Here is a 22,169-nt window from a genome sequence, read left to right on the forward strand (position 1 = left end):
AAATAGTTCTCCCTCTGCTCCAAGAACTCCCTGGGTGGACACCACAGGCAATCTGAGAGAAGGACACCCAGAGCTGTAACACATCAACAGTCGCTCCAGGTTGCTCGCTACGACCGTGACCTTCCCTCTGCAACGTCACAGCGCTACTTGCCCATCACGCACAGCCCAGATCCAGCCCCAGCCTGCCCTGCCAAACGCAGGATCAGGCTCAGTGTCACAAAGCCCAAAGTCAGCTCAGGTCTGTGCTGAACTCAGAGGCGCTTCCCATCCCCATCCGCTAACACGAGATGACAAATCCCCAGCCTGGGTAGAGATTCATCCCGCTGCTACAACCGCCTCCTCCAGCCTTACCTGCGGGGATCGTGTACTTCCACAGCAAATTTCTTTTCACGGAAATAGAGATTTTCCAGCTGTTTCCATTGAAATAGCTAGGAGAATTGGGAGAGAGAAATAGAACACTGTCACTACAAGAATCACCAGTCTTCTCTCCCCAAGGTTATGTAATTTCAGCAAATTACAACTCCTGTGTATCTTCAGCTATGGCATGGACTCAGCAATAACAGTCATGACATCAATCAAAATAAGCACGTAAATATAAATATATAGGATGCTCCTCAAGTAATTTCGCACTCTTGCAGACAACGCACTGCAGATTGAGGATTTTGCCTGCGACAACATCTGTTTCCATCAATAGCACATTTAATTTCGCTGCTAGAAGTTCACAGAGATCTTGGGAGGGCAACTAAAGTCTTTTTCTCTCTGGTTAAATGCAAAAATCTCTATACAAAGTAATTGCACAGACACCTATGGTCTCTTCCTGCAGTCAGAACATCCCCAGGGAATGGCAGCAGCCCAGGGAAAACCAAGACCATTCTCTTCTGAAGACACTGGGTGAGAGATTCAGCATGACGTTTTGGAGCAGGGGTACAACACGTACAGAGAAAGAGCAGCTACAGGAGGAAGCCACCCCACAACACATACTTCTGTAAGGGAACCACAGATCTCCTGCAAAGTGCCAGCTGGGAGAAAAGATCAAAGTCAAACGGGGCTCGGCAGCTGCACCCGCGGGATCAGAATTTCGTACGAATCCGCTCTCCCTTTGCACCGGCATTAGCCACCCTCCGGGGATGATCCATCAGCATCTTCTCAGCCCAGCTTTGGCCGAGCCGTTCGCCGGCCCCTCGGTGCAGGTTTCTGCAGCACAACCTCCTGCCCCCCCTCCGGCAGTGCCAGGGTGCGTGGGCGCACGCGGAGATCTGTACGGGTGTCCCCAAGGACATCACCTGAAGACGACGGGGTGTACAAGCACAGCAGCGCACGCTGTAGCTTACAGCCGGCTACTTTCCAGAGCTAGAGCCCACGCGGAGGTACCGGAGGTACTTCCACCCAGGCTGGCCAGGCAGCGCCAGCATTAAGTGGGAGAGATCAGCTTGCCGTATCGGTGATTCAGCCGAGGCACCCGGGGCATTACGTGACCCCCTCCTTCCCCGCAGGAGTTTTCCAAAAGCCGTCAAGGCTGCAGCCACCACACCAGCAGTCCCCAGGACACGCGACATTCCCGCCGGCCTCCGCCAAAACCCAACGCGCCACGCTCCGACTACAGAACAACTTTTGTAAAAGATTATGTATTACACCATGCTGCATTTGAAACGCTCTTAACACGGGTCATAAATGAAACATAACCCAGCGCATGTGTTTGTGGGGAAAGCTCTGGCTCTTTCAGTGACCTTTCCCTCTGTTTAATTAAAGCTTTCCTTTCTGTTACTACAATTTATTATTAGATCCTGCTATATGAAAAATGCAGCAAAGGGAATGTCATTTACTTAAACTAGTAAGTCATTTTTTGGAAGACCGTGGAAGTATTACTCTGCTGCTTAAGTAAGTTTATCTTTGCATTAAAAGCGCCCTGTCCAGTCACCCTACTTTGAGAAGCGCCCTTTTTATAACTTAGCGCTGAACTTTTAAATAAATACACTTAAAAAAGAAAATAAATCAAAAAGAAAACAGCTCACGCAGGTCGTTGAGCAATAGCACCCGTGGGTGCTCCAGCACGCAGGGATCCCCGGCACGACCCCCGGCAGCTCAGCTGCCTCCCTCCCCAGCGCAGCCCCCCCGTGCACCCTCCCTTCCCCGCGCTCACCTCCCCGCAGCACCGGCCCCTTCTCCCCGGCACCGCCGGCCGCTCTGGAAAGCGTCAAGGGCGACATGAGCCGAGCGAGAGGCGTCCGCTGTGCCAGGGTGCCGCTCGGTTTTCCTCGGCTTCGCCTCCCACTGCTGACACACGCCTGACATCACCGCCTCTCCCGGCGGGGACGCCTTCCCGACCCACCCTTTCCCTCAGATAAAAGGGAAAAACGGAACCGAAGGGAGAACAGAAGGGGGTTTCTACCGAGGGGCTGCAGCCCTTCGGGGCGCCCCGAGGCCTCGCGGGGCGCTGAGGTGGGAGCGAGCGTGGCGAGGGGGGCTGCAGCCGGCAACCCGGACCCCCGCGACGGCCGAGCCCCGGTCTTGCCGGCATTGACTCACGCCCCGAGAGGCAACAGGTTCGACCAGAAGCGTCGTGCCACGTTCCCCGCCGCCCCGCTCCCACGCTTGTAAAAACGATGGGTGTGCTTCAAACATGACCTCTGGAAAAAAAAAAAAAAAACAAAAAAAAAAACCAACGCCTTGCTGCTTCTTATCGGTTGCGGGCGATGACACCCCGTCCCCTTTTATCGCTTCCTCTGGGTTTTTCCCCTCCGGATGCGCTTGGCATTCCCGAGGGCTGTGGGAGATGGGGTCACCTGTCCTAAGGGCAGCGAGGGTGAAGAGGGTGGCATTTGGCAGGGGGACAAAACGCGGCTGCCCCCCCAGCTTGAGCAGCTCCTGCCCAGGCAGGGGACGCACCAGCGGTCCGAGGGTCTGGGTGGGCCCTTCCATGAGGAGCTGCCTGCGCAAATCCAACGCCAGCCCCAGGTGAGATGCATCCCTGATCATTTGTGGTGCCGAGAAGGGGGGGGGGAAAAAAAAAAAGCAAAAAAAAAAAGCTTTTGCATTTGTAAGGAAACCTGCATGGAATTGCCTCAGGATGTGGGTAGAGCTTTGCCCCATTTCCTCCCCACCCAGTGAGATCCAGCCCAGCCCAAAAAGGAGCTGACAGATGCCCGAAGCAATCCTTCCGGGTACATTCAGCGCAAAGACATTCACCTCCTTGCCCAAAGACACACACGACAGGGACAACGCCAGCTCCCCCATCTGCTGCTCCGCTGCAGAAGAGATGGGGAAGCAGCGTTTGAAATTCTGCACGCAGGACACATCTGTGCTCTTACGGACTGAAAAGTGCCCTGTCCTTAAGCTATCTCATTTAAGAACAGTATAAGCTCCTTAGCAATCAACTTCTCTGCAGTCAGGTCCTTAAAAAAAGGCCAATGATTACACGAGTAGCTTCACAATAAGTTGTGGACTAATAACATTTATATCAGTGCACTTAAAATAATCATCAATGAATGCATTAACAAGTTTCTGCTAACACGTCTGGATTCATAAAGACAAGAGGGGAAAAAAGTCCTCAATACAAACAAGGGCAAAAAAGTAATAAAGAATAAACTACAGTAAACCGAATGAAATTCTATAAACACCTTCAAATAAATTTTCTCTTAATTGTGGTCAAAAGGCAATACTCAGGAAACTGTCACTGTACTGGAGTTTTCCTGCTCCCTTCAAATACTCCCTAACTCTGTACAGACATGTTGCTAAATCATTCCTAATTTCTATCTTACCTAAACTACATGCATATTAAAAGACAAAAGAGTTGTAAAAAAAAAAAAAAATAATCTGGAAATCTGAAACTGGTTTTTGAGGGCTGGAGGAACAATTAGGAATAATTAAAATGTTTTTGTGGAAGTTTTGCAATGTATGTTTCCTTTAACTAGATGATTAGGTCCACCTGAGCTAATTAATGTTTTCTTAATAGCCTTCCCATCCATTTAGGTTGCCAGGTCCTCAAAGGCTCCTGAAAACTCCCATTTAGCATAGCAGGGGCTGCCTGTCTGACTCTACAGGTAGAATTTGGCCCGGTCAAGGTTTGTTTTCTGGGTCTTTTTGGAGAAGGTGGAGGTGCAAAGCTTCCCCGATCACACCTCATTACTCAGGCACCTCCGTGCACCAGCCAGACTCCTACCACCCAGCTGCTGCTCTTGCCAGCCCATGAGTTTAAGCTGCCTGCATTTCTACTGTGATCCTCTTCGAGATACTACAGAACACTAAACAAAAAGATATTGCCCTCCTAACCCTCTTTCTCATACAAAAAGAGCTGTAACTGTAGTCTTATGAGACACAAAGCAGGCACAGACTGCTTAAGTAGTGAGACACATTATTAAAAGCAGCAGCTGGTTTTTTACCTGGCCGATCTTGCATCCAGTTTTGAATAAAATGCAAGTTTGTCTGGGCCTGACAGCAAGAGCTCACTGGCTCAGAAAAACGGCCCCATCAGGATCGCAGGCAGGAGCTGGCAGAGCCCCCGCCTTCAGAAACGTGCAAGAGAGCTTCTCAGGGGCTTTGCTGAATATTCCTATCATCCTGATGCATTTTGTTTAACAAAAAGATTAAAAAAATTCTTGGTGTTTTTTTTTTTTTTTTCGCAACGGGGTGAAAAATCTGGAGAGGAGCTGGCTGGAGGGGTTGTGTGACCAAGCACTTCTGCAGAGCTGCAGCACCAGCCTGGGGCACAGCACATGCCAGGGTTGCATCTGGGATGTTTCCAAGGTCGATGGTAAATTCTGACCAAGATCTAAATTACCCACATCTTTGATTTTTCACCCAAAGGATCGTCGGGTAAGGTCAGCGTGGAAGTGCAAACCACACTGCAGCGTTTGCAGCAGCCTTTCCATCGGGAAGCACTTTCAAAGCACCTCGTGGTACGTGCGATGTCTGTAAGGAGCTTCAGCAACCAGCATCCCGGGAACCGCCTGGGAACGGCAATCTCCAGACAAATCTGGCAATTCAGACCAAGGAAACATAAAAGATTTCTGCCCATAGGAATGCACCCCGCCCCGATGAAGGAAATTACCACCCTGCTGGCAACACTGGAAGAAGGGCTGCATTTCAGCCCCTCTGCTCCAGTTTGCTGGCTGGCATGCCACCTTCAACTGAAATCTCTTTGTTTTAAATTGCTATGCCTGGCCACGGAGGGAGGCATTTGGGTAGATGGCAGGAGAGCCAAACCGCCCCACCTGCAGCAACTTCTGAGAGAAGGCAGCAGACAGCTCCCACCTGTGCCAGCATAAATTGGCAGAGCTCACCTGGAGGCATCCTTCATCTCTTACATATTAAGCCATTCCTCTAAAAGCCTCTTCAATCGTATTTTTTCTAATGCATTATGATCCATCCTCACTGGGTTCTCACTAGCATCGGAATTAACAAGAACCAGAGATGTTTCGGCACCAAACTGTCCCAAAACACGTATGTTTTGGGGCAGGTGACACTCAAGCAACTTTCCACACATCTGGAAGGAACTGAATTTCAGAGCAGCCTCGTAACAGCTATGTGTTTATTTTAAATAATTGTGTGAGCTTAGTATCTTATGTCTAAATCAATGGCTGCTACTTCAATTGGTGAGAAATAAACACCGTAAAAGAAATCTCTGCCTAATTAGATCCGCCTGCTGAGAAGCCTGTATGAATGCTGTTGTGTTCTGAACCATTCAGCAAAGCAGGACAGCAAATTTACATTTACTTGATGTTCTGCAAGGGAAAACTTACGGCATCAGCTCTTAGTATATATTAAATTAAAAGAAAAATATCATAAATATTACCCATTTCAAAACTAGTATACTCTGACGAAAACACTTCTGAGAACTTAATGCGTTCAAGACAACCAGCAGTAGAATCAAAATTCTTGTAATTTAAAACAATAGCATAGCAAGATTAGTTCTTCTCTTCAGATATTATAGTTCATTTATCACCAGGGAGTCGCCCACAGAAACACAATGAAGTGGGAGAACAAGTCAAAAAGCCAGCAAACTGCCTTCTCAAATTCCCATCCCTCAGAGGATCACCACGTATTGGCTGAACGCAGAATAAACTCAACTCATACCATAATACATGCTCCATAAACAAGACGAGGCATTGTTTATCTCACCAGTGAGAAGAATAGGGGTAGAGATAAAAGGGAGATCTATTCTGTTTTGAAACAGCATACGAAGTCCTGGGACCTGTTTTATGCTTTTCCTAATTGATTCAGAAGAGACTGGGGACAGGATCTTGGCATGCCACCCCATAGCAAGCAGGAGGCATTTCTCCAAGCAGGAGACATCTCTCCGTATTAACTGCAGCTGAAGGGAGAATATGTTTGCAAAGCAGCAGGACTGCAGAGTTAATCCCAGGTCTGAGCTGAAATCTGAACAAGGGTTGCCAAACCCAGGTTTTTTTATGCCCTGTGAGACTTCAGGATTATAATGAACTGAGCTCAGTGTAACCTCCAGCCAGTATGGAGCCACTGCTTTTATCCACAAAGAAAAAAGCAATTTTCATAAACGACACAAGAAATAATTCTCCATTTTCAGCCTATTACAGCACTGGAGCACAGTGCTTCCCTCGGTGCCCATCAGCTCGCAGTCCCAGGCAAAGGGGTAAAAACACAGGCTCGCTTATCTAGAAACCGCTTCTAAAGCAATACAAGCTTTCAGGAGTGACTTACGGAAACAAAACTCCTTTCTCCAAACCATCTCAGGTCAACCAGCAAAATATTAATAGCCGGACTCAAACCTCCCCAGCCAGCTTTACATAGACAGACAGCCACGGCAGGTTCTCCTGGTCCAGCCCTGAGTTAGACACCGTCCTCTCCAACAACACACGTTCCACTCACGGATGATTGACGGTACATGCGCAAGCGTTGGCAAGGCTGGGTGATACAGATCTGGAGATTGCTTCATCCAGGTCTGCCTTGCAAGTTGCTTCCTGTGAAGAGTTCTCAACCTTGGACTTCACGCAACAGTGTTGATCCAACAACAAAATCCTGGGATAACCACTGTGCTCCAAGGCTCGTATTTAGGTCTCTTCGCCTAAAGACCTACTTGGATAAAGCCAAAAGATTTCACTTTTTGAGAAGGACGGTTATATTTGTTGGGATCTAATTGACATTGCATTAATGGGTGCAGTTAATTTTATATATTTTTATTATTATTATTTTAAAAATTTTATTCTAAATATGGACTTGGCTCTCACCAGGTGCCTATGATGAACACATTAAGCAAACACAGCTATGTCTGACAACATCCATTAGCATTGCAGAAAAGACATGGAGAGCAGAATAAAACCCCCTGGTGTGAATTCAACTGGAGCACAGGCACCAATTCCTGTTCAAAGCCTCCCACCTGAAACTCAGCAGCTTTCCCAATGCAGCAGGTATCAGAGAGGCTTGCACACCCAGAGATCACTTGTATCTTTAAAATTAGGAAAGGCCAGCTTGGCCTTCATTAGACTTGGACTCAGCTTTTCCCTTTTATTGAGTTTATCAGATGCACTTATATATAAACATCACTAACTGGAGAAGTGGAGCACAATAAGGACGCTCTTTCCCAGACGGCTAGGGATAAACACAACAGCACTTTTGATCCACAGTGTAAACAGCAGGATAGCACCAGCACATGGTGGTTGTGAGTTTGGCTCCATCCCAAAAAGCGAAGCAAGAAAATTCTGCTAAATCCAGCAAAACTAGCACCTCTGCTCCAAAAGACAGGCATAGTTTACATGCCTACTCCCCTCTTGCCTGCTGCTTCGGAAAGGACTGTGCTTGCTGACTCCTTGGAGATTCAGGCAAGCTATACAGACTCCTCTCTCTCTGAAATAGATTCTGATACATTCATAAATATGAACAAACAACAATATTGGTTAAAAGGAGACTCCTGCCTGCCGCATCACAGGCAGCAAGGCTATAGCTACACTGAAATAAACAGCAGCGTCTCGGCATTTTAACTCCAAGACCAAGTCGGGATGTGGGTGCCTCTCTAGACCCAGCGTCTGCTTTCCCCCCTGAAAGCAATCCGATTCCAATTATTTCCATGGATCACATCAGAAGTGCACTTTATATTTCAAACCCTGAAACACTTTTTGTATAAAGAAACTGTTTGCATATTTAGCTACATGTTAAAAGTAGTCATGACTCAGGACAAGCTATGGCTTAAGCAATTTTTGTCCCTTCCTATCGACACCAGACACAAATCCCTAAGGATGCTACAGCCATATCCAACCCCACTTTTTCAATCAGCTTATTGGCATTAAACCTTCCCTCTGCATTTAGGTTCCTCTCTCCCACCTTACCTTTTAATCTCTATCCTCTGTTGTATAACTATCATTACAGTAAAGCAGACGACTATTATTTCCAGTGTAACATATCCACTGCAGAGGTGACCTTTGGTTTTTATTTTATTTTTCTTAAACACAACTCCTGCTGCATTCAAAGGCAACGCCTCGTAACTAACTGTAGCAGGGCGTGACTTGGTATCTGGGCCCTTCTGACCTTAAAAAATTTTCTTAATCTGCCTGGTTGATGTTGTAAACTGAAATCCCACAAGCATAAAAAGTGCTTGGCGAAGCAATGCTTCTAGCCAGGCAGGCTGCGTTTTCTTGGAGAGCATCACTGGTCACAGCTGGACATCTTGGCTAGAGAATGATCTGTGCTTGACCTGACTGGAAAATCTTGTAGATGTTGCCTAAAACCAGAGAAGTACTCAAGAACAAGAGGAGCTCCTTGATGCTCTCCTTTGACGATCAATGGGTGCGTTAATGTTGACTTGATTTTTCTAGGGTTCCGCTTGTGTCACTGTCATTTAGAACAGGCATGGTAAGAGAGACCCAGGATGAAACTATGTGCTTTACTAAACAAAGCAAAGGAAGGACGTATGAGTTCAACCTTGGACACACAGCTATATAACGATACCAAAAGAAACCAAGTCATAGCCTGCTCTGGAAAAAAGAAAACATCAAGTTGGGAGCTTGAAGGGGAATTACTCTCAACAAGAAAGTTTTGTTAAGCTGTGTTTTTTGGCACAAATACACTAAACAGTATCATTTTGCAAATGTAAAATTCCCTGGCAGGAAGCACACACTTCACGTGAACTCCTGCCCAGATCATTCCCGGGGAAGGAGAACAGCAAAACCCCAGGTCTCCATCTCCTCATGGCTTAGATGTGTCAATGAAGACATGACCAAAAAGAAACCACACACACCCTGCCCAACAGTGCGGCTCCTGCACGTGCAGTCCTGGCTCTTCCCCCCAGCTAAGTGGGTTAAATAATTCTTCAAAGACTGTCAGGGCTCAGTCCCGTTGCAGGGAGACGTATGCGGCTACAGGACTGGGCGAGCTCCCAACACATCGTGTGCTTGGGTTGCATGATGGGTGTCCAAGGCCGCCGGCAGAAGAGCCTGTCGGGGCTCGCTGACGGGGGCTTTGAGGGAGCCGGCGGTGCAATACGGGACCCTCTGCCCTGCTTAAACAGCAAGGGAGGTCGTTGGCAGAGTTCACTCTGCAGGAGACACGCTGGGGAGCAGGGAGGTGGAAAAAGAGAAGAACAACGTCCAGTATTTGGCACTTACTCTCAATCCCCCCGTTACAATTCACTGCATCAAGGAAACATACAGTTGCCTAAACAGGCTTGCAGTTTCACGCAGTTCCCCCCGTATTTCAGGGGTATCAGTGGAGCCTTTTATCGCTTCGCACACAAAAACCACCTACGAAAGCCAAGTGACAACACTGCTTGAGTACAAGGCCTTTAGTTTGGGACTTGCAGAAACCCAATTGTTTCACACTTCTGCAGTTATACCTGGAGGCTGTCAAAATTCCTGCCCAGACTGTCCTGGGACCACCAAACTCAAGATGACACATGAGCCAAAGCTGGCAAAGGGAGTTTCCACTATCTGTGTGACGGGGGGAGAGTTCTACTGCGTCAGTGCCAGCAGAATTCTCCTTCTGCCTCCAACCCTTGGTCTTTTGCTCACTAGTCTAATAAGCAACAGCTTAAAAAAGTATATCTTGACATGCCATGCCATCCCGCCTCCCCCCGAAGAAAAATCAGATGCAAAAAACTTACTTTTCTGGGCTTAACTTTGTCTTGTAAGTCGTACTGGCCTATTCCTTTGTAACTTATTCCAAGCCACCACGGGATTCCTTGTTTATCCTGAAAAATGGACGTCTACGTGAACCAAGAGCTACTTCAGAATTACGCAAGTCCAAGATTACAGCCTATTTCATTCTGTGGCAAGTACGAGTAGGTACAGAACAAAGATTTTTTTTTTTGCAAACAAATTGATGTGAAGTGGATTGCTGGAGTGAATGTTGAAACTTTCTTGCCTCTGCCTGAGAAGGCAAGGGGAGAAACTAGGTGGTGGTTGTGCAAAGTGGACAAAAAAGCAACAGTGCTGCTGAAACAAGGGGTGTCACTCATTGCGGGAGTGGCTGTGAGGGGGGAACGATACGGGACAGAAAAAACCGTGGCCAATGACTGCATCCACTAAATTCAGGCATAGACAGCCGCAGGAGGAGAGAACAGCGCAAAACATCAGCTTCTCGGGTACCATTGTCATGGCCATGACTCAAAGTAAGGAGACATCATCTCTGCTGCACAAACTCTTCTGCACAAAACACTTTGGCCCAGGCTCTGCTCTACAAATGGGAATAAATGGTGTATTTCCATCACTCTCCAAAAATACTTCTCAGCATTTCCCCACTCCAAGTACACACCCACTAATCACCTGCCGCTTCTACATTGTATGTTTTTCTAATCTTGATTAGAAATGTCTCTGGGGAAACTATTAACTGCTTCGGATCTAGAAGTGATATCCAGTTTAATTAAGGTGATTCGAATTTAGCTCCTGATAGGACTACAGAAGGTTTTACAAAGATTCCTTTCTGTCTTCTGTAGCACATAATGCTTTGCTGCTCTCTGGAAACAGTTTTTAAGGAATATTGAAGGGGGGAAAATTATAGATGTTGAAAAATGCAGGGTTTAACACTGACAGAAGGGTACTGAATCATCAGACTACTCCTATAGGAATGTAATCACACGTAATAAGGTAAGCAATCACATTATCTATGGGCATTTACTAACCTTTACTCCATAGTAATGAACTCCATATGTTGGCAAAGCTTCTACCACTTTCATGTACCTGTAGACAGATTTATAGCGTATCAGATGATTTTCTCTGAAGGGAATAATATCTATTAACATATTTTTTTCACACACGCATTCAGGACATGTCATTTATCATTTGCATATTTTGAAGGTCTTAATAATTGAAGGCCCACGTTTTCAGAAAAAACTTAGCATCCTGGCTTGGGGAAAGATGTGATATTTCAGCAAAGTTAAAGCAAATGGAAAATCTCTTATACAACAAAACATTCCATCTCTTATCAGAGGGTCAGAGAACCAAAAGTAAAAATTCTGAACTGAACACGTGAACCTTTTGGGAAACGTTGTCAGTAAAGACCTGCCTATAATTATTCCATTATGGCACTCTGGTTACAATGGATAGGCTCCAAATGCAAGTGTTTATGCAGTTGTACAACTGTTTCATGAGGCAATTCAGAAAACCATAGGACAGACAATTTTTCTCCTTGTTCTTATTGAAAGAAGGCCCTGAATTATTGAGACAGAGTTACAGGCATCGAGGTACGCGAGAAAAACTCAAGTTGTCTACATCGTGCAACCATGGCAATCATCTCAAACTTCTCAGTTCGTGACACATCCCACTGCATTTACCTGTAGGAAGTACAGTAATATTAATGGTAAATTAAAAATAAAATTCCACAGGCTCTGTATGCATCTTGGAAGACCTTGTTCTTTTGAAAGCCAAATTCTGAACACTTCAACAAACATGCATTTGGGTTTTTTACAGGATCTAAGGTGATACTCGCCCTTAAGAGTTTGGTGTGAAAACTAATTGATAGCAAGCAGGGTATGGAGAAGAGTCTTCCAATAAAATAAGGTCCAAATAATTTCTTTTATGTTTGAGATATCTGAATGAGGACACACAACTGCAAGCCTGTGAAATCTGAAACTTGAAATAGTTTACTTTTGAAATAGAACTCAATAAAAAATCTGACAGATATAAATGGTAAAGTTTGCAAGCAATAATGACCAAAACAGCCTGCATTGCCACTTCTCAACAAAAAAAGAAAAAAGGAAAAATATCATCTTCACAAATTAACAAGTGTCATACTCACTGAACAATGGCTTGTCCTCTGGTCAGACCTTTAATTTGTGTATAATGCTCAATTACTCTGTCCTCACTGCAAACCAAACACAAAACCCAATTTAGAGACTCAGTGACTTTTTTCATGTGTGACGGCATCTGTTGAAAATCAGACGCCTGCTCAGCATGCAGAGAAGTGTCCCTCTGTACATTTCTCGCTCTGGTTTACATTCTGTTTCTTACTGATTTCTTTCCCACCCTTCATTAAGCAGCGTGGAGCTGCCTGGCTGATCCCCGCCATCGCATGCCGCGTTCCAGGCTAATTAATGAATCGTTTCGGATCAGCCTGTTCTGCTGCAGATGCTGCTGCAGAATAAGGGTACTAATCGTATAAATTCATTTTCACGTTCTAAAGGACCAAAACTTCAAAGGATAGTTAATGCTCCATATGCAAGACAGAGGAAGTTAAACCAGAAATGTTTTCATTCCAGTGTATTTCCCCCCCCCTGACATTTCACAGGTGAAAAAAAAATATAGATCTGTTAGCAATGACCTTTTTGTGTTTTTCCTCCTATATACTTCAACATTTTGTTTTAGCGGAACGCGAAATAAAATATGCATTTAAGTGTCAGACACTCGAAAGCAAAGAAAAACACAGCAGTATTCATTCTGAAAAAAACAAATCATAAGCAAGTACTAGTATGTATACTTGAAAATCCATCAGGTACACATCAAGCCTAGAAAAATGAAACAAATGAGGGAGTCAAACTTGCACAAAGGGCATCAATTCCAAGGAAACAATATCGTTGATTCATCCCAAATGCTGTGTTCCTTTACGGCAGATTCAAGCCACAAAATTGGACCTGCCTTTCCGTTTCCAGCTTTTCTAGCTTATTTCCTCCCCGCTCCGTCCTATTGAGGAGAGCAGCTGGGTGGGCATCTGGCAGCCAGCCAAGGTCAACCCACCACAGAGGCTGTACTGTGTGACAGTTGACGAGCAAGGTGCTCTTTGCAAAGCCAAGCTTGGCTGGAGTTCAGATTTCAGCTCCTTCTAACGCGTGGTCCCCACGTACTCTCATCCAGCCGTTTCTGATCCAGCAATTTAATTTGAGCGAACTTTCAATGAGGGATTTGCATTGGATCTTGCATAATTTATAACCTTCTAAAAACTGGAAATACTTGAACACAAGCAATTAACTCCAAGTCCTATATCACAGAGGCTGAAAACTTTTAAGAGAGTTTGCAAAACTGTTTGAAAATGATCTTGTCATTACCATTCATAGCAACGATTTACATTTTAAATTAAATAGCTCACCAGTAAGCGAGTGATGGATGCTCCTGCAGTGTCTTGGTAGGAAAGACAGGCAGCGTCTTCAAGTCTTTTCTAGTGTTTTCATCACTAAAAACCAAAAATGGCACAGAGTCACTGCTAGTGAATCATAGATGCAATCATTAGTTTCAGCAGAAGGAAGGGGCTGTATTTGCTACCCAAGAACATGGTGCATTGCCCCATATCAGGCTGTCATAGCAACGTAACTCTATAGGCCCTCTCACATGACAGTGATGTATACGGTGTCATGCAGGCTCCTGTTGTAACTCATTATACAGACACGTGATTCTTGGGCCACTGCGGCGGGAGCACCGTATCAATATTTACTTTGCACACACACTCACCCTATTTGCTGAGTGCAGAATGAGCCCTGAAACAGCTGCAGAAGGAAAGCCTCTGCCCAAAAGCAAGGCTCATAGTGCTAACTTTTGCTCTACCTTTAGCTAAAATCGTACCTCCGGACAATAAATTGCACGAAGCAGCGTGGTATTTGTCAAACCTCAGAGTTTAACAGTGATCTGATTCAAACCAAAAGGGTTTCAGTTCATATATTTTAAAATATTTTCACTGAAAATAGTCTTCCTGGACTGCTCATTCTACACACAGTTCAAAGTTTTGGACTCCAGGCCAGCCTGGAACAAAGCAAAGGGAGTTGAAGTAGGTGAACGTGAATTGTCACAAAAAAAACCAGCAGAATATTTAAAAATCTGTTTACAAACATCAGTAAAATGGTTAATATTTTCTCCTTATATGCTCCATTAATTAATCAGCTGAAACTTGCACACCTCATTTCTGCAGGATTTCTGCGTGCCTTTGCAGCAGCACTAACAAGCACGAACATGACTTTTCTATGCAAAGAACGCACCAGTCACGTCCATCAGCATCCGCCTCGACTTCTGCATCCAAGCTTTCCTTGAAGGTGTTTTCCTGCTTCCGACCTCTGCTTTCATCAGATTCCACTATCAGAGATTTCATCTGAGCTACGTTCCCCCTCTTCCCTCAAAACCAGCACCCTGTGCATCAGCGGAGGGGACCGGAGCACAGAAATCTGCTCCGTGGGCACCACGGATCGACCTCTGCAGACGGAGGAGGCAGCAAAGCCCTACCACGCTCCCATCTCACGCGGCAGATGTCACACGGAAGGCCCAGTAAATTAAAGCTTTTTGTTCCTCGGGGAGCACAGGCTAATCGCTCTGCAAGCTTCTTCCCCAGCCCTGACAATGTGCCTCAACCCCGACTAAGAAGGACCACCTCTGGGGACAAGGAAACAGTTCAATCAACAGCCTATTTATTCTTCAACATCTTTGATGAAGTTGCCAAGAAGGGGGTCAATTAGCGCCGAGGAGCTGTTGTTGCCGAGCTTTCCCGAGCCGGCACTCTTCTGCCAGGAATATGCACTTTTCTTTGCAAACTGGCCAGCACCCAAGTGCCCCAAACGGGGACAGCTGGGTAGAAAATCAGGATCTCTCCTCTCAATGCTCAAATACAGCAAATGCTTACAAAAGCTGAGGGGGTTTTATTCACCATTTAAAAGCCCATTTTGATGGGATCAAAAGGCTGTAGGACATCTCAGCTTGCAGCGAGAAGGTAGATTACCAGGGGTTTGTAGGGATATATGAAAATGCAGACAAAGCACACCCTCCCGAGGCCTCAGAAACCAGAGCAAAAAAAAAAAAAAAATCCCAAACCAAAAAACCAAGCCCTGAGCAACCTGGCCTGATCTCACAGCTGACTGCTCTCGGAGCAGGAGATTTGGCCAGAGGTCCCTTCCAACTTCAATCATAGACTCACAGGATAATTGATTATTAAAATAAAAATTTCTTCTTATTTTTAAGCCTGACTCTTAACTGCAATGGCTGCCGTAGCAGTCAGGGTTGGCAGGGAAATACAGCGAACTAGGAGAGGTTTTGGAAGGAAGCAATAACAAAATAGCTCATTTTTACGAAACAAAAGGGCTGTTCCTCTAAATATAGATTCTCAACCTCCAATATTCATAATCAGAGGTTTAATGGCTGGTCTCTAACCCCCTGTTTAGAAACTTCGTTGCTGGCAAACAACAACCGCTGAGCACTACGGAGGCCAATGCCGGGAGGCCAGGGCTGAGCTCCAGGAGAGGCAGCCGGGCAGGGGGGGACAGGTGACTCCCCAGCTGTCACCACCACAGCCGGGTGGAGAGGTCCCAAGCTCTCCTTCACCAACCATTACGGGGCCAGTAGCCTCCCCGTCACTCAGACTCTGCAGAAATGCCACGAATCCTGGCAGCTGCGTCCTACCGTGCTCTGAAAAGCCACCTCTTGCATAATTCGTAGCCTCCGGCCGGGCTACTCACCTTCCCGTTTGGTTTTTGGGCCCCTTGCCTCTGGACCTGGTTGAGTAGCAGCTTGCTTTATCCTCATCAAATGCCGAAACGAGGGCGCTAGTTAAGCTCTAGTGATGAGTAGCAGCTCAACAATATGGAAATGTCCACCACGGAATTTAAACCGAGCGCCAGGCAGCCAGCACACCCACCTCCCCAACGCGGTTTGTGGGCTTTGAGCTGGGACGTATAGTGACCAAAGGGCTGCAATCATGTCTGGGCCGTGACGCGGGGCACGTCCCTCCAGCACTGACCCAGAACCACAGGCCCTGGTGCAGTTCGTTAGCAGGCAGAGTCCGCAGAGCTGTGACGACTTACAGCAGAGCTGGACCTTCTCTGCTCTTCTGCCAACCTACAAACCCACCCAACTTCTCACAATAGTGGAAAATATACTTTTATGAGGCAAAGTTGGCCCTTGGGACTTCCCTTCCTGAAGGGACCCAACCCCACACCCTGAGGTTCAGACACACCATGCCGTCCACCTGCAGCTGGAGCGAGTCTGTCAAAACGGACTTAAAAGGCCTGAAAGTCTCTGAGAAGCCACACGAGGGTTTTATTTTTTCCTGCATAATTGTAAGATAAAGCATAAAACAATCCTAGAAAAATGTAAAAGACCTGGGAGAAACGGAGCACAGCTCCTTGCACGCTGGATGCCTTCAGACAGCGCAGGCTGGCACGCGGCAGCCCAGATCTGCTGACTGCGTGCCTGAGGATTAGCATTTGGGATGATTCACGGCTTCAGGGATAATAAAAGCCTCCAATGATCCTCCCCCTCCTTCCACAGAATTCATTATCACTTCATCTGCACCGAGGAGCCCAAGCACATCTCCCCTTGACCTTCAGGATCACTTTCCCAAGCCCGCCGAGATCCAGCCGCTCCCCAGAGGTGACAACTCCAGATAGCAGGAGCGACGGTTTGAATTATTACCTGTTCCTGTTTGGTTTCACAACGATCACAGGGCGATACAGAAATCACAGGGTAGACAGCCCCGGCTCCAGATGTCCAACCGTCTACGGTATCTACCAGCCAAACACACCAGTGTTGTATCTGGCATGTCCACGGGCGGTTCTCATCAGGGCAGGAGGACTCGGCTGTCAGGACAGAGAGGCCCACTTGCATTTAATCTGACCTCTGCTACAGAGGGGGCTTCTTGGCTGATGGTTCTTGGCATAATTTCACTATATAAACTTAAACCGCCCAGTCAACGGGACCGAACGTTTTTTGGCAAAAGGTTTGTTTATTCCCCAGGAGGAAAATATAGGAAACTCTCATCTCAAGTATTTTTCCACTATGGAGAAGAATTAAAGAAAACCAGCAGACGGACCCTTTCCTTCCTATCCCACCCTCTAAATGGAAGTTTTCTCTCCGGCAGATATCGAGCAGAACTTGAAAGATCTGGGCAATGTAAATGGAAATCTACATCAGACCCTCCTCACGCCGAACCTCAGCTTGCATGCTTGGTACTGTACATATTTAATTTTCTGTCCCAACACGAACAAACGTCGGGCAAGATGCTGTCCCAGCAGCACACCCTGCTCGTCGGTGCCACCTCTATGGAGATGGAGGGGCAGCTTGTCTCTAAAATAACCAACAGCAATATTTAACCACGTACCACACTATGAATAGGAGTTCCCACGTTCAAACTACTATCCCTAGCAGCAAACCAGGACCAATCCCACACGCCTCCTACAACCCGCTGATGTTACAGTGCAATTTTAGGCATCTTGCTAAAACCCCACCAGAAATCTGGGAAGGAACCAAGCCAGACTATCGTGGCATGCTCTGCCTAAAGCACATTATTGAAAATTAAAAAAGACTTACATATTTATGCTCCCAGAAAGTGCATCTTCACAGCTTGTAATTGAGTGATAAAACACTCCCTGCTAGGCAAAGATTTACAGAACTGTGCTAATTAGGACCATTTGTCAATGGCTACCCAGGCTTTTCCCTGCGCCCACTGCCAAAAACTGCTTATGCCTGTTGCTAACGCAGGTAAGAGCTTAGATGTAATAAGATGTGGTTAATGAGATTAGCATAAAACGTGAAGAGCAATAGACATACCCAGAGCAGCAAAAGCAACATATTGGACTACAACATAAAAGCTTATCAGCCCACATCATCTTTGTAAATATTAACAACTTGATAAGGATAGGACTTCAGACAACTTTTAACTGACTGAAGTGATAGCAGGTGTGTCTGCCTCTGCTGAATCATGTTGATAACACTTTATAAGGTAGGAATTTATCACTGGGTAAAGTACATCGTATAGTGATTTTCCTCTATTCTCAAAGCCTCTTGACCTCACGTAAATACCTACTCTTGCGTTACTACGTGATCATTAGAGTAAGTCAAGTCCTGGGTCTTCCTGACTGTCACTATTTTATATTTGGTTAATTCTTGAAATGAATTTTAGGCACACTGCAGGTAGAATTTAGAGCGGCCTTGTTTCTAGAAAATATCAACCAACCTCTCAAGTTAACCTGAAAGTTATCTCATGGACACCTAAAAATCAGCAGACACTTCTGAGAAGCGCACACGAGATACAAGGAAACACGGAGCTTCACAGCTAAAGGACAATACAAAATTACCCTGCATCACAAAGACACTTCAAAAACTTTCCATTAGGATTTTTCTTCTTACTCTGTTCAAGGTATTTAAAGCTAGCAAAATAAATACATAGAAAAGCACACAATTAGACTAGATACTTGAAAGCTTGACAACTTAAGTTTTCAGAGGGCTGGTCAGGTTACTCGGATGATGTTAGTAATGGTCCAATTTCTTGAGAATAACCACTGAATTCCTTTGCTACGCGATTACAAGCAATGCTATAACATCCCGTGCTGCTGCCCACGCCCCAGCCTGGTCCTAAAGTGACTTTCTAAAGTGACCAGACTTAGGGTAGCATCACCAAGGTGCTCCCACTATTCCATGCATTCACAGATGAGAGCTGGCAACACGGACCATCACACTGCAGCTGGATTGCTTCAGCAACAGGTGCCTTTTCTGTAGGCTTTTGTTTTGTTTTAAAATAAATGCAAGGGCAGAGCATGGCAACCTCACGCTCCCATGGAGGTTGGTCTGCCTTTCAAGGTACCACAAGAAACAGGTGTGGGGAGGAAGCAGCAAGGCAACGGAGGGGAAAAAAAAATAAGCGGGGTTAAAAGTGCAAGAGAAAAAAGGGGAGGAAGGAAAACAGAGCAGGGAAGGGATGGGGAGAGCCGATGGATTTAGCAGCTTTCGAGTGTGTCAAAGCAGCAGGATCTTGGCAGCAGGATTTTGAAATGTGCTTTCTGACAAATCCTCTTTTGTGACAAGTGCCAGACGTTTCCCATCATTTCCCAACCTTTCAGTTTACGGTCTGCTGGCACGCTCAAGAAACTTATTCTTCTATTGAAGGAAGACCAAGATCTGGAAAGGCCATGAACAAGGGGCTCCCGTTGGCACAGGACAGCCAGAGCTGAACTGTAACCCCCCCAGCCAGCAGGGAGCTTTGCCTGGGGCAGGGCTGCAAAGTCTGCCACTTCAATACCAGATAAGAACCACCTGCCCAGAAAGGTATTTGAAGGAGCATTTGTAAGAGCCTTCCAAACCCTGTACGTGAAAAGGAACACGATAAGCAGCGCAGATGGCTTTTTCAACACCAGGCTTTTTGTACATCTACGCTGCGGCCGTGCTGTGGATTCCCACGCTGTGCGGCAACAACAGCTTTAGTTTCACGGCTCGAGAGGGACTTGCACCAAACACAAAGTGTGGCCGGGGCTGGGCAACCCTTCTCCACGCTTAGCACAGCCTGGACCACAGCCTTGGACCCCTGGCTCTGACCTCCAGCTCCAGCCCTGCTCCTTTAGGCTAATTTCTCTGCTTCCCAAGCCATGCCTGACTTTCCGAATGAGCGGCAGGTGTGCCTACCGATCTCACAGGGGTTTGGTGACCCTACTCCTTGGCTTTTGGAAGATGGACCAAGAGCACCAAGGGAAAAGCAACATTTCCCATATCAGATATAGGCATGCACCTCTCTGAGGACATGGGGACCAGACAAACAAGAACGTGAGCTGCTCCCAGAGCCACCTTGGCAGATGAGGCACCGTTTGTCTTTCCACTTTGCAGACGAGGAATGGGGTGGCGAGGAAGCAGTTCTGCATGGCTAGAGAAAATCTGTGACCTGAACCTGTCCTAAATTCTCAGGTCTTCTTTTACAGCTCTTGATGTGAAATATGAACATTCTGAAGATAAAACCCTTCCGTCCTTGAACACCACACCTACCGTTGGTGACGGCTCACAGTCCCACGGATCTGGTACAGTATATCCACGTTTACAGAGCTGCTCAGCCATACCGACAGCATGCATTACAGTGCTGCTCTATCAGACCAGATGGGAAGCAGAACAGCTCTGCTTTACCTGGGGATTTACTGCAGAGCAAAAGATGACTATTCACAGTTGATACAACGTTTGAAGGATCCCAAACCCTTCCTCGCAACAACAGACTGTTATTTCTAACACTCACGCTTTCTTCCTGTTCACACAAAAGTCAGCTTAGCCATATTAGTTGTGGGGTTTTAGCATGTCTGAGTACAGCAGCAAAGTTTAAAGCTTGTTATCACAGCCCTGCGTGCTGATACAGAGATACATGGAACCACAAGAAAAATAAAGTATCCAAATAACGATAAAGACCTGACAAATCCACAAAAGCAAAAAAGCTGAGGCTGAAAAGCTGTCGTAACATTTCCTCAAAGAACAAAATACACTCTACACGATAGATCCCAACCACCACGGGAAGGAAAAGCAAAAGAGATTTATTTTTGCTTTTTTTAAAGCGAGGATGTTGTTCGGAGTCAGACCGGAGCCCAAACTCCCGCTCGCAGCTGATGGTGCAAGGCTGGAGAAACTCTCTGTAGACCTGACAAAGTTTTCCAGATATTCAACAGAAGGGAGGTGAATACATTATAATGCAAAAGCCATGAAATTTAATTTTACAACAGGAAAAGGCAATGTGTTTTAATGCTTGACCTGTACTTGAGAGAATTTCTAGGGACAAAGGGGAGAGCATCTTTTACCTAAGGCTGTGGATGCCACGATGCTACTCCAAGCCTAACAGCTACAACAGCAACATGCCTCCGACTTGTCCCCTGCATGGGAAACAACTTGGGAGATGATGAATTTTCTAGCACCACGCTTGCCTTGTCTCTCATCTGCTTTGGATGCAGAGCACAGGCAAAAGCCCTCCCTTGGTGGCTGGGTTGTACCCACTATAGCACTGCCTCTCTGAGTTAAAAGTGCCTTAAACGAAAAGCAAAGCAAAGAAAGGACTGTGGAGGGACAATTAAAGAGGACAAAACACAACCACCCCTTTGCTGCCCCTCAGGAAACCGTATGAACATCATGCATATGAAATCTAAAAATGTGTGTTCCTTACCAAACTGCCATAATTATGTGTAAACATTAAAAGTTACACTGCCATATGCAAGTAGTAAATCCCATTAGATCAGATTATTAAATTACTGAAAACATGCTTTTTTTTCTCTCCATCTAATCCTTTTTGCTCATTTCACCCACAGTGCTTCCACCTAATTCAGCCCAATTCATCTGCTGCATAATAAGTATACTATATCAATTCCTTGAGAGCCCTTACAGAACTGCTTTAAAATAGGAAATTGTAAAAAAACCCAAACCATTAAAATGACATCATTGCAGAGACTATGTATGCTTTGGTCTGCCCTGAACTGCATGAATCTACAAGTAGCACCAGCAGAAAAAAAAAACCCTTGCTGTTAAAAGTCTAGCCAAAAATTAGGGTCTTAACTACATATTTTTTTTGTAATTGCACCTGGTTTACACAGTGAATTTCCACTTTTTATTGAAAAATAGACCACCAGGACAGAATGACGTTTTCATCTCAGAACTGCTGGCGAAGTGCTCAGGGAGATGGAGCTCAGCAGCAACCTGCGCGGCTCTCCTCTGCCTGCTGCCTTCCCTCGGCTACCCCTTCCTCATGGTACACTGGGGTGTGTAACCCCAAAAATGAACTGCAGTGACTCATCAAGAAAAACAAGACCTGCACACTGCTAGAGAAAAATTACTGCAGTTTTCAACCAGCTTGCTTTGAAGAGGGTATAAAATTCAATTAAGCAGAGAGCTCTTCAGGAAAGTGGGTATCTGATACCTGTCAAGTAGAGGAATCATTATCATCATATGAAATATATATCAAATGTGACTTTCCCTAAACTTGTTCATTTACTACCTTGATTCATTAGATGTTCCCAAATAAAGTGAAGTAATCAACACCCTCAGCAAGCAGGCCCTAAGTTAATAAATCTT

The 22,169-nt window shown here is 45.9% G+C and overlaps 1 protein-coding gene across 2 annotated transcripts in view; it reads right to left on the reverse strand.

The window, feature by feature from the left end:
- Window positions 1-22,169, reverse strand: part of FRMD4B (FERM domain containing 4B) — a 138,902-nt gene that overhangs the window by 15,969 nt on the left and 100,764 nt on the right. For both annotated transcript variants that reach the window (XM_030043983.2, XM_030043982.2), the window contains exons 8-12: window positions 13,483-13,566; window positions 12,199-12,264; window positions 11,084-11,141; window positions 10,067-10,153; window positions 352-428 (exon numbers count right to left, since the gene is read on the reverse strand). In XM_030043983.2, the coding sequence (XP_029899843.1) occupies window positions 352-428; window positions 10,067-10,153; window positions 11,084-11,141; window positions 12,199-12,264; window positions 13,483-13,566 (372 nt within the window). The remainder of the gene's footprint in view (window positions 1-351; window positions 429-10,066; window positions 10,154-11,083; window positions 11,142-12,198; window positions 12,265-13,482; window positions 13,567-22,169) is intronic.

This window comes from Aquila chrysaetos, chromosome 20 (assembly GCF_900496995.4).
Source record: "Aquila chrysaetos chrysaetos chromosome 20, bAquChr1.4, whole genome shotgun sequence".
Taxonomy (NCBI): Eukaryota; Metazoa; Chordata; class Aves; order Accipitriformes; family Accipitridae; genus Aquila; species Aquila chrysaetos.